The following is a 14,204-nucleotide window of genomic DNA, read 5'->3' on the forward strand; positions in this document are numbered from 1 at the left end:
GGAGAGACTCAAATAACAAGAACATCTCTGAATGCACATCCATGTCAAATCTTGAAGAAAATGACACAGCAAACCACATCTGGTGATACTCGCAATGAAAATTATTTTTGAAAAACAAAAGCAACACCTATCCTCGACAAGCTGCATGATTTGGTTCGTCCTTTAGGTCTGCAGCACGAAGGATTGTGCAATGAATTATGAGTTTTATTCTTGCACAGAGGCCATCCACAAGGATCACACTAGAATGCAGAGCTCCGAGCCAGAAGCTTTTCCCCTTCTTACTGCTCATCAGTGTAATTATTTTAGCATAACAGTGCCTTGTAAGATCGCATAGCTTCAACTTTAGTCATTCCAAGCTGGGGAGCCAACAAAGGAAATTTTAGCTGGTGAAACATTGAGCAAAGCAGGTTTTGAAGACCGAAATGGGGCCACAAGAGGTCATGCTGTGGCTTGTAAGCAGTAACACTCAGCTACTTGAAGCAGGAACCTTTGCCAATTTGGTGTTTTGTACGCCAGTTATAATTGTGCATCTAATTTATGATGTGCGAGGGTGTTTGGGTGTGTGTTAATGTGCTAAGAATGATATTTCTGTATCCTGAAGTGTGCTACCGCAGAAATGTGTGAGCATGCGGCGTCTCTCACTCTCTTCCTCTTCTTATCCCCCCCCTCTCTCTCTCAATTTCTTGTCGTAAAGGATCCTGGCGTAGGTTTACGGGCTCGTAAAGAGTCAGGTCCATATGGTTATTGAGAGAGGGGAAAGAGGCAGCGGTACAGGGGTCAGGTCTTTGCGGTGGTCTTCAGAGTGCTCCTGGATACCTTAGAAGCTCCACAGGGCTTGTATGACCAAAGCCGAAAGCCGAATGTAAACTTCAGACATGCAGAACGAGAGAAGTGTGGCTTTTGGGAGCCGTGTAGAAAAAGTAATGAGAAGAACAGGTGAACGCAGAGCTCTCTCGAGGGACGTGTCCTTATGGCTGGTCGTAACTGAAACCTGTGATGATGGACTCGGCCACTTGGACCTGGTAGATCGTAGAAATTACAAGTTCTGGATGTCTCGACATGATTAGCCTCACATGTGTTGGAGAGCAGACTCGTTTGAGAAGAGAAGAATCCAACATCCTAATTGTGTTTTGATGGCAAACTCTGAACAGATGTGGAGCCATTAACTCATTGACACTTTGACAGAAGCTTCAAACACACATTTGAACGCAAACAAGGGCATAATACCACCCCGATTTGACATGCACAGACATACAGACTATTACGGGCTCACAGTCATCATTGGACGTAGCCTGTTCTTGTTTTTCTGAGCAGAAGCTGTGCTTTTTCTGAGCAGAAGCTGTGCTTTTGCAGAGCTAATGAGCAACTGTACACTGTAGGGATGTGGAGTATATTCGGTAATAGCATTTATGTATATTGGTAATTTATTTTTAAATACATTTTGGAATTTTAAAATGTTTTAATTTCGCATTCTTGGGTCAAACGAGCCTATTGCCAATTGTTTATGATATTCTGATCTCTAATATGGCTTGAATATTGGTGTTGAAATAGTTTTGCATTATTTTGCCATGTGAAGATCTTCAGTCAGACTGCCACCTTTAAAAGCTTTATAGGGCATCTCTTGAAAGAGCATTGTTCATCGAATTTTACTCAAGAGGTCCAATGTCACATGTGCTGTATCTGAACTCACACCATATACCCTAATTCTCTATTCCCTACATCAGTCCACTTATGTAGTATATAAAATGGAATGAAAACGTATAAGTGAAATCGAGCACTTAGTGCACTGGGACAATTAAATAATAGACTATTTAGCAATTTAAACCAACATGTGCTCTGGATGCCATGTTGTGGTCATGTGTGGCAATCAGACTCTCACAGTGCATTATGGGTATTAGAGTGTACACACATTATTACGGTGCATTATGGGATTGATTGCAACACAGGCTCATTGTGGATACTAACCCCTGTTTTGGAGACTGCAAATTATGTACCCGGAGTAACGTTTGGCTCCATTTCTTCTGTAAAATGAGTGCTATGGGGTGGTATGATGCCGCTAATCGCTTCTGTTCCTTTAGCGTTACCTGCTTACCTCTGTGTGGATGGCTTTTCTGGTGTAACCAGTTTGTCCGGTAGTTTGCCGCATACACCAATGGACTTGGGACGCAAAGTGGAGTTGACCATGACAATGGGGTCTGAGACTGTCAAAGAACTGTTACAGAAACTAGGTAAAACAAAAGCCAAAAATAGGATAAAATAAATAAACAACGGGCTCCAAAAGTGGCCAAATCATGTGGCCGTGACAGCTTTTCTTTTTTTTAGATTGCTTTTAAAAACTATCGGTTGGGTTTAGGGAAGGGGCATACCTGCCAAAATTTAGTTCATAAAATCCGGGAGACCAGGAGAGCTGGGATGGAGGGGGTTGGGTGCGTGCAAAGTGAATACTGGGGATGGGTCTGAAATACGGGAGACTTTCCGGAAAAACGGGAGCATTGGCAGGTATGGGAAGGGGGTGGGTCAGTCAGTCAGTCCACAGCAAGCTGGCCTGGCTGGCTGAAGTGTATATTGCACCCTCTGGTGGACTTATGCGAGAAAAGGACACGCAAGAAAAATTTGAGATATTTAAAAACTTACTAACGTACCTGCGGTTACATATTTCACTGTCCCCAAAAATGCAGACCTGGGTATTTATCCGCAATGAGCCTCGGTTGATTGGTTGAGTGCACTTTAGAATTTCCACTATGGTTTTTGACACCACTACAACTGGCTGCTCCTTCAAATTGTGCACTATTTAAGCGTATATGGGGTGATTTTGGATACAACTACAGAGTTTAGATTCAACCCTGATTAAACTCTGCTAATAATACCCAATCTTGATTGGCTTTTTCAAGTTTGTTTGCCTCAGATTTGGTGAACTTTAGTGAATGAATCAAGTCCAACAAGCCATATTCAAAATAAGCACAGATTATCCACATTAACCACATTGAATTCATGTGTGGCATCTTGTGGCTTTAATAAAAGTATCTAAATTGGTTTTAACGCTATTGGGTTTCTGTTTGCCCTGCAGTGATCTTCATAATAGATTTTACTAACTTTCGAAGTAATTGCCTCAAACATCAACCAAGAACACCATGTTACTCACAGCAGGCCATCGTTCCACAATGTATTAAGGTGTAGTTAGTTAGATGCATCTGAATAATTTGAGTTTTTTTTATTTAGACCTTAAAAAGTTGAATCTATTGTTTGTCTTGGTAAAAGTGCAGTTTCCAGGCATAGTAATTTCTCTAGTAAACTTAGACGGTCTGGTTCTGTTTTAGTGTGTGGAACGATCTGCTGGTTCATATTAATGACTCATGTGCGATCCACAAAAATGTGACTTCACCAAACACTGGCTGACCTTTTTTGCTGATTGTGAATACTGCATGTCAATTTGTTCGACCATCATGTCATTTGAGGTTTTCATCAAGCGTCAGAATTATTTTACCATTCCTGCCAAACTCTCTACCCACTCGCCTCGTAACTTTCTTACGAAAAGTGTTGAATGGAAGGACTGTCTGCGTCCATTTCTTCGCGTTTGTAATCTCAAACACAGCCTTTGTTGTGTGTCCAGGCTTTGGTTGAGTCTAAAACTGCCATCATCTCCATAAGCATGTTTTATGTGAAGTGCTGTTTTCAGAGTATGCTTTACAATGTTGGACATCTTCTCAGAGTATGAAAGATGTTGTAACTTTGTCTTTCTCTTTATTATCTTATTGGTTGGATTTCCACCACAGGAAACAAGGGCAAGTACCGCAACCTCCTCTTTTCTGATCTTCACATTGTATTTCATTCATCACTCCTTTAAGCGTTTTATTTTCAGTCATTAGCATGCGTCTTTCGTTTTTTATGCTTTTTTTCCCAGAGCAGTCACATCTGTGTGTGTGCAAATAACATAATCTGTTTTTTCTCACAAGCACATTTAAATCCTTAAACATTGCATTCATTTTGCATGTTGTTGCTTATTGTTTTTGGTTGTTTAGCTTCTCTTTTTTACAGTTTCTCATTTAAAATGTGTTCTGTCAAATCAACCATTATGGGTTTTGTCATTGTCCAATGCTAATAGCAATACATAGAGATTCCTGTAATGAATATTCTAATAACAATGTGATTTTCATGTTAAAAAGATGGTTTGCTGGTCTATTAAGCTGGACTCTTTTGCTAGTTATTAGCTAGTTATACCACCCATTCCAAACTCACACACCACTGGTCTATTTGTCAAGTTTATTTATAAACTAATTTCAAGAGAATTGCTTGCTTATGATTGACCACAGCTGGTCCTGCATTACCCTACAATTGATTCACCAATCAGATGATTCCTAACTCTCTATAAATAACCAGAGTTTTTTTTATCTCAGTAGCTTAGTCTTGAATAATCCCCACACCTACCTCTACTCCCTCTCCTTTCTAGACTGACGACACTTTGGCCCAGTGATAAGAACTGTTGCCTCACAGCAAGAATATCTCTGGTTAAAGTCCCTACTAAACCAATTGATATTTCTGTGCTGAGTTTGCTCGCTCTGCCCATGCTCGCATGGATTTTCCCCAGGTTTTCCGGTTTCCTCCCACAGTCCAAAATATACGCAACCTAAGTAAATTGAGCATCCCAAATTGGCGTCAAAGTCAAGCTGTTAGCAAGCCGTATATCTCTCCTTAGCCATTAAGGGAGTTCATCAAGATCTATCTGAGCTTAAACTCCCCTCTCAACCTACTAATGGGAGAGAGCTCAGGGCTCAAGGATCTTATAAGCTCAGGGCTCTCTCCTGGGACAGCATGCCAAACAAGCTTATTACCAATCATTAGCTAATTGTGAACTCTTTAAGTTGGTTTTGGGGGTTTGGAAACTTTTTTTAATACAATATCTTCCAGGCTTGTCTGTCCTTTGTTTTATAGGGTTTTGGGGCTTAGCCATGGATGCTAGCTAGGCATGATACATATTTTGTTTGTTAGTTTAAAAGTGGTTATATTTGACCTATTTATGTGAGATAGTCCAGCTGATAGGCCAGTTAAACCAGCTAAAGTCTAGAATTACATGCAATGTTGTTCTTCTAGTCTGGTCTATCAATTGGATTTAGATATTTTTGGGGGCTTTTTCAACTATGAATATCAGCTAAGTCAACAAAAGGCAAGTTTGTCATTCGTTGTTGGACTCCTGATTTTAGTGGGTTTTGGGATACTTTTTAAAAAGTTTGTACTAGCTGATGACAAGATTGCCATACATTGTTGGTCTCCTGTTTTTGTTTTAAGGTTTTTGGCTTTTGTTTTACTAGCTTGACTTTCTAAAGACAGGTTGCCATTCCTTGTTGGTCTTCAAGACCTGGTTCTTTAGATTCTAAGCTCCTTTGTTTTTTAACCATTTCTGCAGCTATAGACCATCTGATGACCTGCTTGATTTGTTGGTCTGCCAGTTTGCTTTTTTCACCAGTTTAAGATGCTTGGTGGACTTACAGCTGTTGATTCCAGACCAGCTGAAGACCACCTTGACATAATATGTATTTCACCTTCAGACTAATCCGATTATCTAGTTTGAGAGGGGTTTTAGGCTATTTTAGAAATGTATGTTAGGTAGACCAACTGATGGACAATTCACTATACATTTGTCTTTTACATGCTCACCACTGCATGCTGGTTTAGAGATTGTGTGAATGCCAGCTACTGTAGATCTGCTGAAGACCGCCTTGGCACCCATTGTTTGATTCATATACCAGCTTTATCAGTCCATATCAAACTACGTAGTTTTGGCTAATTTTATGTATTCTGTAATGAAAACAGTAGTTCAATTAAAGCAGCTGTGATTTACAAATGTGTCATAACTAGGGATGTAACGGTATCAGAATTTCACGGTAAGGTAATACCTCGGTATGAATGTCACGGTACGGTATTTATTGAATCATTTACAGGAAAAAACAAAACTTATGAAAATACTCCAAAAAAGTGCCAAAAGTGTCAATGACATACAAATTAGTCATCTATCTGTAAGCTTTGAAACAGGAACTTCAATTTTAATAACAAAAAAATATTAAACCATGTAAAAAAATTAAGTTTCAATTTAGTATTGTTGAAAACTCATCACATTCAACATTGAATCACTCACTCACTTACTTAGATAGAGATGGGCTTTAAGGAAAATTATCATATAACTATAATCTGGTAAAAGCTGGTATCTCTGGGCATTTACAATGTCCCCTGCAACAGAAAAAAACCCTCTCCTTTGGGACTGAGGATTCTGGGACAGAGATATGACTTGGCCCAGGTTGACAGCAGTGGGTAACGTTGTGCATTGTCTTTCCCCCACCTGAGAGGACAAGCCATGAGTGAGATAGAGGGTCTCTTTGCGGTACAAGTCAATGTCTGCATCAATCTGAACAGTGTGCTGTGTTTTTGCAGTCCCCATGACTGTTATTACTCGTATTCCCCAACTTGCAGGCACGTGCACACATAGGGCTCAACCTGTGCAGTGCACATGCCCTTTTTAGTCTTGGATAGAAAGTGCCCTTCCAAAATGATCAAAAGTGCCCCCGCGATGCGACACACGCTCCGTCCCGCCCTTCAGTGGGCGCGCGACAACACCGCTCTTGAGTATGCGCGCTCAACCCCCCTCTTTGCTTTACAGTACGCGCGCGACAACACCGCTATTCAGTACGCGTGCGGCGACAACACCGGCTTTAGGTTTCGATCATCTCCAGCTCTTTTTCATCCCCGCTACTAGAAGCACACTCCATTTCCGCATTACTGGATCTGTAGTGACAACAGACCGCAAAGGATGATGGCCACGCATGGGCTGATGGGAATTGTAGTTTCCGCTCGTTCGCTTCATTCGCCTGAGCAAATTTTCTCAGAAGACCTATAGTTTTACCGAGTCATGCGACTACGGTAATATCGAAAAAAATTTATATTGCGGTATGACGGTATTTACAATACCGTTACATCCCTAGTCATAACTAAATATTCACTTCACTATATGGTTTTGAATATTTATTATCTGTCTCTCTCTGTCTTTCGCTCTGTAGTTTTTGAAACCATACAACAGGAGAAATTTGAGGAGTTTGGATACACCTTTATTGCTCCTAGGTAACACATGTTTATACACACACACACACACACACACACACACACACACACACACACAGCAGAAACAGCAGACCTCCTACAGGGTTTAGTCTTGACAGGTTTATTTGGGCTGTATCTAGACTCTATTGGTCTTTGAAGGCCTATAAATTCACACCTTCAGACCCACACTTCACTCCCCTTAACAATGGATCTCACAGACATGGCAGAGGCAAAAATTGGTTCAAAGCTTCACATTCTTTGAATATTTTTGACCTTATTGTTCTGATTACAATTATTATTTGCTAAATATTTTTTGTTTGTTTGTTTTCAGGGAATACTGCAAAGACCTCAAAGTATCATCTAACAATACTCAATTCCTGATGGACTTCAATGAATATATTAACAAGCAAACGCCAAATGATCCTACGTGTGAGTGAAAATTAATTTGTTATATATATATATATATATATATATATATATATATATATATATATATATATATATATATATATATATATATATATATATATATATATATATATTATTGGTTCTCAGGTGTATTATTTTGGCAATTTTGTTGTTACGTTTTAGAATTTAATTATGCTGACATTGATGACATCTTTATTTCCTTTGGTTACGTCTTGTCCTTTACACTTGTATGTCAACATATGCTCATTCTGAAAACATAGCCCTATAAACATTTTTGAAGATTGTGGGTCAATTGGTGCTTTTTTAAAAACTATTGGTTGGATTTAGGGAAGGAGGAGGGTGGGCCAGTCGATCGGTCAGTCATTCAGTCAGTCAGTTGACAGTGGCTTCTGGTGGATTTATGAGAGAACAGCAGGCGCGAATGGCACCTGCGAGAGAAATTTGAGATCTGAAAAAGCATACACAGCGGCCTCTCATGGATTTGCAAAAACAAAAACTGCAAATACGTAGCTGTTGGGACATATTTGATGATCTCCAAAAATGTATATAGAGGTTAGTTTTCAGAATGAGCTTGTATGATGTCCATTGTAGTTCATGTGATCTGATGATCAAAGACACGAGTCTGTCGCATTTCACTTCACATTTATGGTGATTTATGTTTACATTTTCTTAAATCAAACATATTGATTAATAATATTTATATAATATTAATTTTAAGGCCATGCTTTATATATTTAAATAATTTTATTGATAATGTACAGTGAAACCATGGTGAGGTAAGTGATGTTATAAAGTACTCTGCCTTTCCATTTGATGAAGTACCTGACTTGTGTTTTGGCTTCTTCGGTAGTTCGTTCTTCCAAATCTGAATCCCCAAAGATTCAGACTTGGTATTGAGAAACAGCTGAAGTTTTAGAAGTTGGCATTGTTTTAAGAAATGTCAAAATTAGACAAGCTTTTTCTTAAAACAAGCAAAATAATCTGCAAATGGGGTGAGAAAAATAATATTGCTTTAAAGCAAAACCAAAATATTTTTCTCACCCCACTGGCAGATTATTTTACTCGCTTTTAAACAAAAACTCACTTAATTTTGACTTATTATATCTGAAAACAAGACAACATGTTTTGCTTGTTTAGAAAATGCCTCTTGATTTAAGCATTTGGATATTTTTGGATTAGAAACAGTACAAAAACTAGAAAAGCATATTTAGTGTAGTAAGAAAAGCATATTTTGCAGTGATATCGTGCAGTATGCTGTAACTATTTTATTTCTGAACCCCAAAACCAGCAGAACTGTGACCCACTGAAACTTCACTGTTTTGAATTGTATGAGTCATTTCTGCAGCGACATTAAAGCAACTGTGGACAGACCGACTTGATATTTAATCTAGTGCAAAGTCACCAAAGTTTCAAATAGATTTGGGGCCGCTCTATAACAAAATATCTTTAGCAAACATAAAGCCCTGCTGAGGTCATTATTGAGCTCATGATGTAATGATACGAGAGGTGAGAGGACTCCGATTACTCTGCTTTAGTGGCTGAGTCAGGTTGATGTCAACGTGTGTGTGGCGCTGCTGAGTCTGTGAAGGTGACTCCGTTTAATCGGTCTGTGATTGATTAGTCTGCTCTGGAATGACTCCAGCTCTGTCATCCTAATGTTCAGAGCTGTGGTGACTCACGGTTTTCTGTAAAGAGATGCTATCGCTGTAATACAGCACTCACACACACCAAGAGCTTTTGCATTACTCAGATAAAATGTACTTTAATCCTCAGAAGTTTTTATTAAGTGAATTAAATGCCTGGAATACCAAAATAGTTGTAAAAGTTTGCTAAGTTCATATATATACACACACACAAAGGTTTGACAATGAAACTGAGACACTGGCCAATTTAGTGTTGGAAATTTCATGGCTTAATTTGACCAGCCTGGGGACCAATCTTCATTGATAGCACATTCCACCTGTAAGAGCGGAGTATGAATGTTTAATTATCATAATAATAGCAAATTTTGGCTTAAAATATTACAATGCACACAACATTATGGGTGTAACTCATACCAAAACTGTTGGTAGCTCCACAGGTCAATATACATGGCCGGATCACTCATGCCAATGCCAAATGTCAGTTTCATTGGTGCCAGCAGTAAAAAAATCTTGGGCTGTGGATAATATGAAACATGTATTGTTCTCTGATGAGCCCACCTTCACTGTCTTTCCCCCATCCGCAGAAGCCCCAAAGAGAGCCACCCAGACTGTTGTCTGTTGTCTTCTTTTTACATTTTGCTTGACATTCATTCATGTTTTTTATTTGAAATATGTCACTACTGTTATGTAAATAATCATTATCACTACATGCGTGTGCGTGCGTGTATGTGTGCGTGTGTGTAAATTTAAAGGGGATAGGATACTATTTGCGGATCGACATCTTAAATTAGCACTGCAGGTAAAATTATAATGTTATGTTAGGCTATTGGCTGCTGCCATATGCTCAAGTAAATTATTTATTTAACCTATGACTACTTCGGAAATAAATGAATAAATAAATAAATAAATAACAATAATATTACTATTTTTAACACTAATCATAATGACAAAAGTAGTCAAGATTTATGTATTGTCACAAAATCTGACAATACACTTGGTTGTGGTTTTGTTTTGGCCCTAAGCATACTTAATTTCACCTCTAATGAATTCTTGTGTTAATTGTGTAAACAACTACAAAAATCCAAATTATCCCAAATGATTTTTTTTTTCTAAAAGAGGATTTTTCAAATAAAAATAAATCCAAGGATAAGTGCTCAAAAACTAGGTTTGACTCACTCCTTCTGACGTATGCTGTCCCATTAACACACCCTTATTCAATTACAATAATGACCGAATTACACAGAACAACCAGTGATATTTAAAAGTAAAGTAATGAGATATTTAAAAGTACACTTTAAAGAAACTTTTATTTATGAGAGAGAGAGAGAGAGAGAGAGAGAGAGCAATATATGCTTTAGGCACAGCTCTGTCACACTGCTTTTATTTTTTACTTTAGGTTTATTAATGTATGAATTATTTAAGTTAAATATTTCATGCAGGGGGTTTAATATTTAATTTTTAATTAAATTAAGTTGAAAATCTAGCTATTTGTGTTTATTGATCGATTGAGCCATCAAAAACAAAAAAGAGAAAAAGAAATGAAGATTTGGGTTGTACCTTGCGTGACCATCCACTGTACCAGATTATTTCATTCACTTGGTATAGTATTCAAGTATCAAACATTTATATTAAGATACTTAGACTATTTTATATATTTTTTAAACATTGGGCTTAATTAATTAATTTATTTATTTTTTTTTTTTTTTGTGAATAAACTGCTACACATCTTTCCATTAAACCTTTCGATAATAAATTGATGTTTTGACTTCCTGTTTCCGAGATTGCATTGTAATTTTCTAAATTATCTAAACTAGACAATTAAAATATGCTGTAAAAAAGTGTAGGTTGATAACTATTTTCTTGGACTGCAGATGATTTAATGCTGGTTTTGTCTGACCAGAGGAGAAGCTGCAATTGACACAGTAGCATTGTGTAAAGCGCGATATGATACAACATGTTTAATCCTTTCGCCATTTTAAGTGAATGTTAATGGAGTCGATTCTACTGACTCCAAAAGTAGGAGTTGAGAATCGGAGTCGACTCAAAAAAAAAAAAAAAAAACGGAACCGAACACCCCTGGCTGTAACATAAAAACATTAACTAATTAACAATAAAATATTCAATAAATGAAAAAGCCGACGCAGTGGCGCAGTAGGTAGTTCTGTTGCCTCATAGCAAGAAGGTCGCTAGTTCGAGACTTGGCTGGGTCAGTTGGCATTTTTGTGTGGAGTTTGCATGTTTTTCTAGAGTTTGCGTGGGTTTCCTCCGGGTGCTCCGATTTCCCCCACAGTATAAGACATGCACTACAGGTGAATTGGGTAAGCTAAATTGTCCGTAGTGTATGGGTGTGAAAGAGTGTGTGTTTCACAGAGATGGGTTGCGGCTGGAAGGGCATCCGCTGCATAAAAACATGCTGGATAATTTGGCGGTTCATTCCGCTGTGGCGACCCCAGATTAATAAAGAGACTAATCCGAATGAATGAATGATGAATAAATGAATAAATAAAGTGTCAATCACAATGCATATGTCCACCCTGTCAAAGAAGCATTTATTCAACACAGATTGTACCTGCAGTTGGTAAAGTGTTACCCTATTTAAGCTCTACGTATACAGTTTAAAAGGTATATCTTTGATTTATGTTTTTTTTTTTATTAATCAACATTTCACTCTGACATCATGACAGGGTGGACAGCAATTTCAAGGACACATGCAAAATAAATAGTAATAATATTATAAAAGCAAAATAAAAGTTATCAAAATGGTTTATTTGATCAAATAACTTGTTAAAGACAATAAGAATATTTAAAAAATCTTTTTAATTTGATCTAATTTATTAACTTTTTAGATTCATTAAAGTTGAGCAGTGTGTGGGACACGGCAAAATCACATCCATTCAATGAAAGAATATGACAAAAAATCTAAACACTTTTAATTCTACCTGCGTGTGTGTAAAGGTTTAACCAACTATATTAAAGCATTAGAATTTCATTATTTTGCATTTTGTTCATATTGGACTGATTCAATCCTGTGGGACATCGAAGGCGCTTTACTTTATAGTAATAATGATCTGAACTGCTGATAAATTCAGAACAAGTAAGGCACAGTTTTCCATGAAATAATCACAAACACTCAACGCTAAAGTGTTTTCTTTCTCTCTGTCTGCATTATTCAGGTAATTACACTCTTGTAAACCGAATGCTGCTGGACGCCGGGCTCACAGCAAAGCTCATCAAAGTCTGGAAGGAGCAGAGTGTGTAAGTCTAAGACTAAACACACACATGGAACAACATAAAACACTCACTGTCCCGCTTTTTCAAGAAATCTCCAGAGGGACGCATTCATGTACACAGAGCTCTATTTAAAGTCCTGACATGAATAAGAATGCGCTGTCTTATTGTTAAAAGCAAACTCAATTAAAGTAGCCGAACATCTGGGTGTCCTAAAACACAATACTTTAACATGACATATGACAAAGACGGTGTTTTCAATTAAACAAATGCTGTTTTTATATTAAGGAATGACCCAAATATTCAATTTTTTGCTTTTTTATTATGTATTTGATGTGTTGTTTCATAAAGATTCTTGAAATAATAGAATTTAGTGCTGTAAAAAACTGTAATGCTGAAATAAAACACTCACATGTGCGATTTCTGCTTAACCAGTGTTTCTCAAAATGGTGGTTTAGATGTGAGAGTTTTTGGGATTCAAACTTGTTTTGAAAAACAGTTGTTGACACTTCTCTCAGTTCTGGTTTAAGTTACAGTGCCTGAGAAAAACATGCTGTCCTTATTCAGTTTCTGCAGTCAGATACGATGTTGTCAGGCTGTATGTCAGTGTTATTCTTCTAATGTTATTTTTGTCAATTGTTATGGAATAAAACGTCACCTGACCTGTCAGCTCATAAAATTAATGGGTGCATTTTGCATCTCCTATTGATAAACCTTCTATTAGTTTTATAACCTACTATAATAGTTCTATTATTTTTTTCAACAAAATGAAATTTAATGAAACAGTTTTGAATAATAACAAACTACATCAAGTTATTTGTAAAATAGTATGTGTAATTAGGGGCATTATGTTATGAAAATGTTAACTTAAAGTACAAATGAAATCAAAACTAGCCATGTTAGTTTGTTGGCTTACATTGCTAGTTTTGTGGTGAACAATTCATCCGTGCATGTCATTAAGAAAAATAAATGTTTGCTCTTGAAATTTGAAAATTAAAATCTGAAAATGCACCTCCTGTTTGTTTAATTCTCAGATTACGTCTGTGTAATGAAGCAGACGCTGAGAACAGACTTACAGTTAATTTAAGATTAGTCAGGCAGGCAAATGGTAGAGATGGTTGACGTGAAACTGACGTTTCGACACAGTGTCGAGATCCCGAAGCGCAAGTGCTTCGAAACACTGTACCGAAGCATGATCCAAATCACTCAGGTCAAGGTGGGACTAAGGTGATTCAAAACATCCAGGTCATGTGACTAAAGTGTTTCAAAACACAAGGTCATGTGACGAGCGATTCAAAGCATCGAACATTTCAAAAGCGTTTTAAGACCTGGCAAATCTGGATTTGACTGAAAGGGTTAGAAAAAACTCTCATATAGCCTAGTTGACTGCGTGTTTGCACAGAGTAACTGTGCTGCAGAGGTTTTGAGTTTGAATCAGGGGCATCGCTAGACCCCATTCAAAATCGCCAGTGCCCCAGTAAATGCTTTGATATATGATTTACTTTATATGCAAGTGTATTTATTAAGAGTGGTAATCCCAGAATAAAGATGTTAATCTTTATGTGCAACTGAACCAAGGCTAATGAAAGCAACGCTGTTAAATCAAAAAGCAAACTGAGCATGTGGGCAAAAAAAAAAAAACATACCCGCGTGCCTCACGCACCGCTTCTGATGCGCTGCTCTGCTCCCGATGTGAGTCCCGGTTGTGAACATGCATGCCAAAAAAAAGCCATGGTGCTCATGCGTTATGTAACCGGCGTAAGATTGTGTGTGTGGCGTCTTTAGATTGTGGGTGTGTGTGTGTGTGTGTATATATAT

The 14,204-nt window shown here is 37.7% G+C and overlaps 1 protein-coding gene across 6 annotated transcripts in view; it reads left to right on the forward strand.

The window, feature by feature from the left end:
- The window catches only part of LOC101882457 (voltage-dependent calcium channel subunit alpha-2/delta-1), a 229,543-nt gene that overhangs the window by 176,343 nt on the left and 38,996 nt on the right, over positions 1-14,204 (forward strand). For all 6 annotated transcript variants that reach the window (XM_073930291.1, XM_073930290.1, XM_073930287.1 and 3 more), the window contains 3 exons: positions 7,047-7,107; positions 7,418-7,515; positions 12,332-12,413. In XM_073930291.1, the coding sequence (XP_073786392.1) occupies positions 7,047-7,107; positions 7,418-7,515; positions 12,332-12,413 (241 nt within the window). The remainder of the gene's footprint in view (positions 1-7,046; positions 7,108-7,417; positions 7,516-12,331; positions 12,414-14,204) is intronic.

Source organism: Danio rerio, chromosome 18 (assembly GCF_049306965.1).
Source record: "Danio rerio strain Tuebingen ecotype United States chromosome 18, GRCz12tu, whole genome shotgun sequence".
Lineage (NCBI taxonomy): Eukaryota > Metazoa > Chordata > Actinopteri > Cypriniformes > Danionidae > Danio > Danio rerio.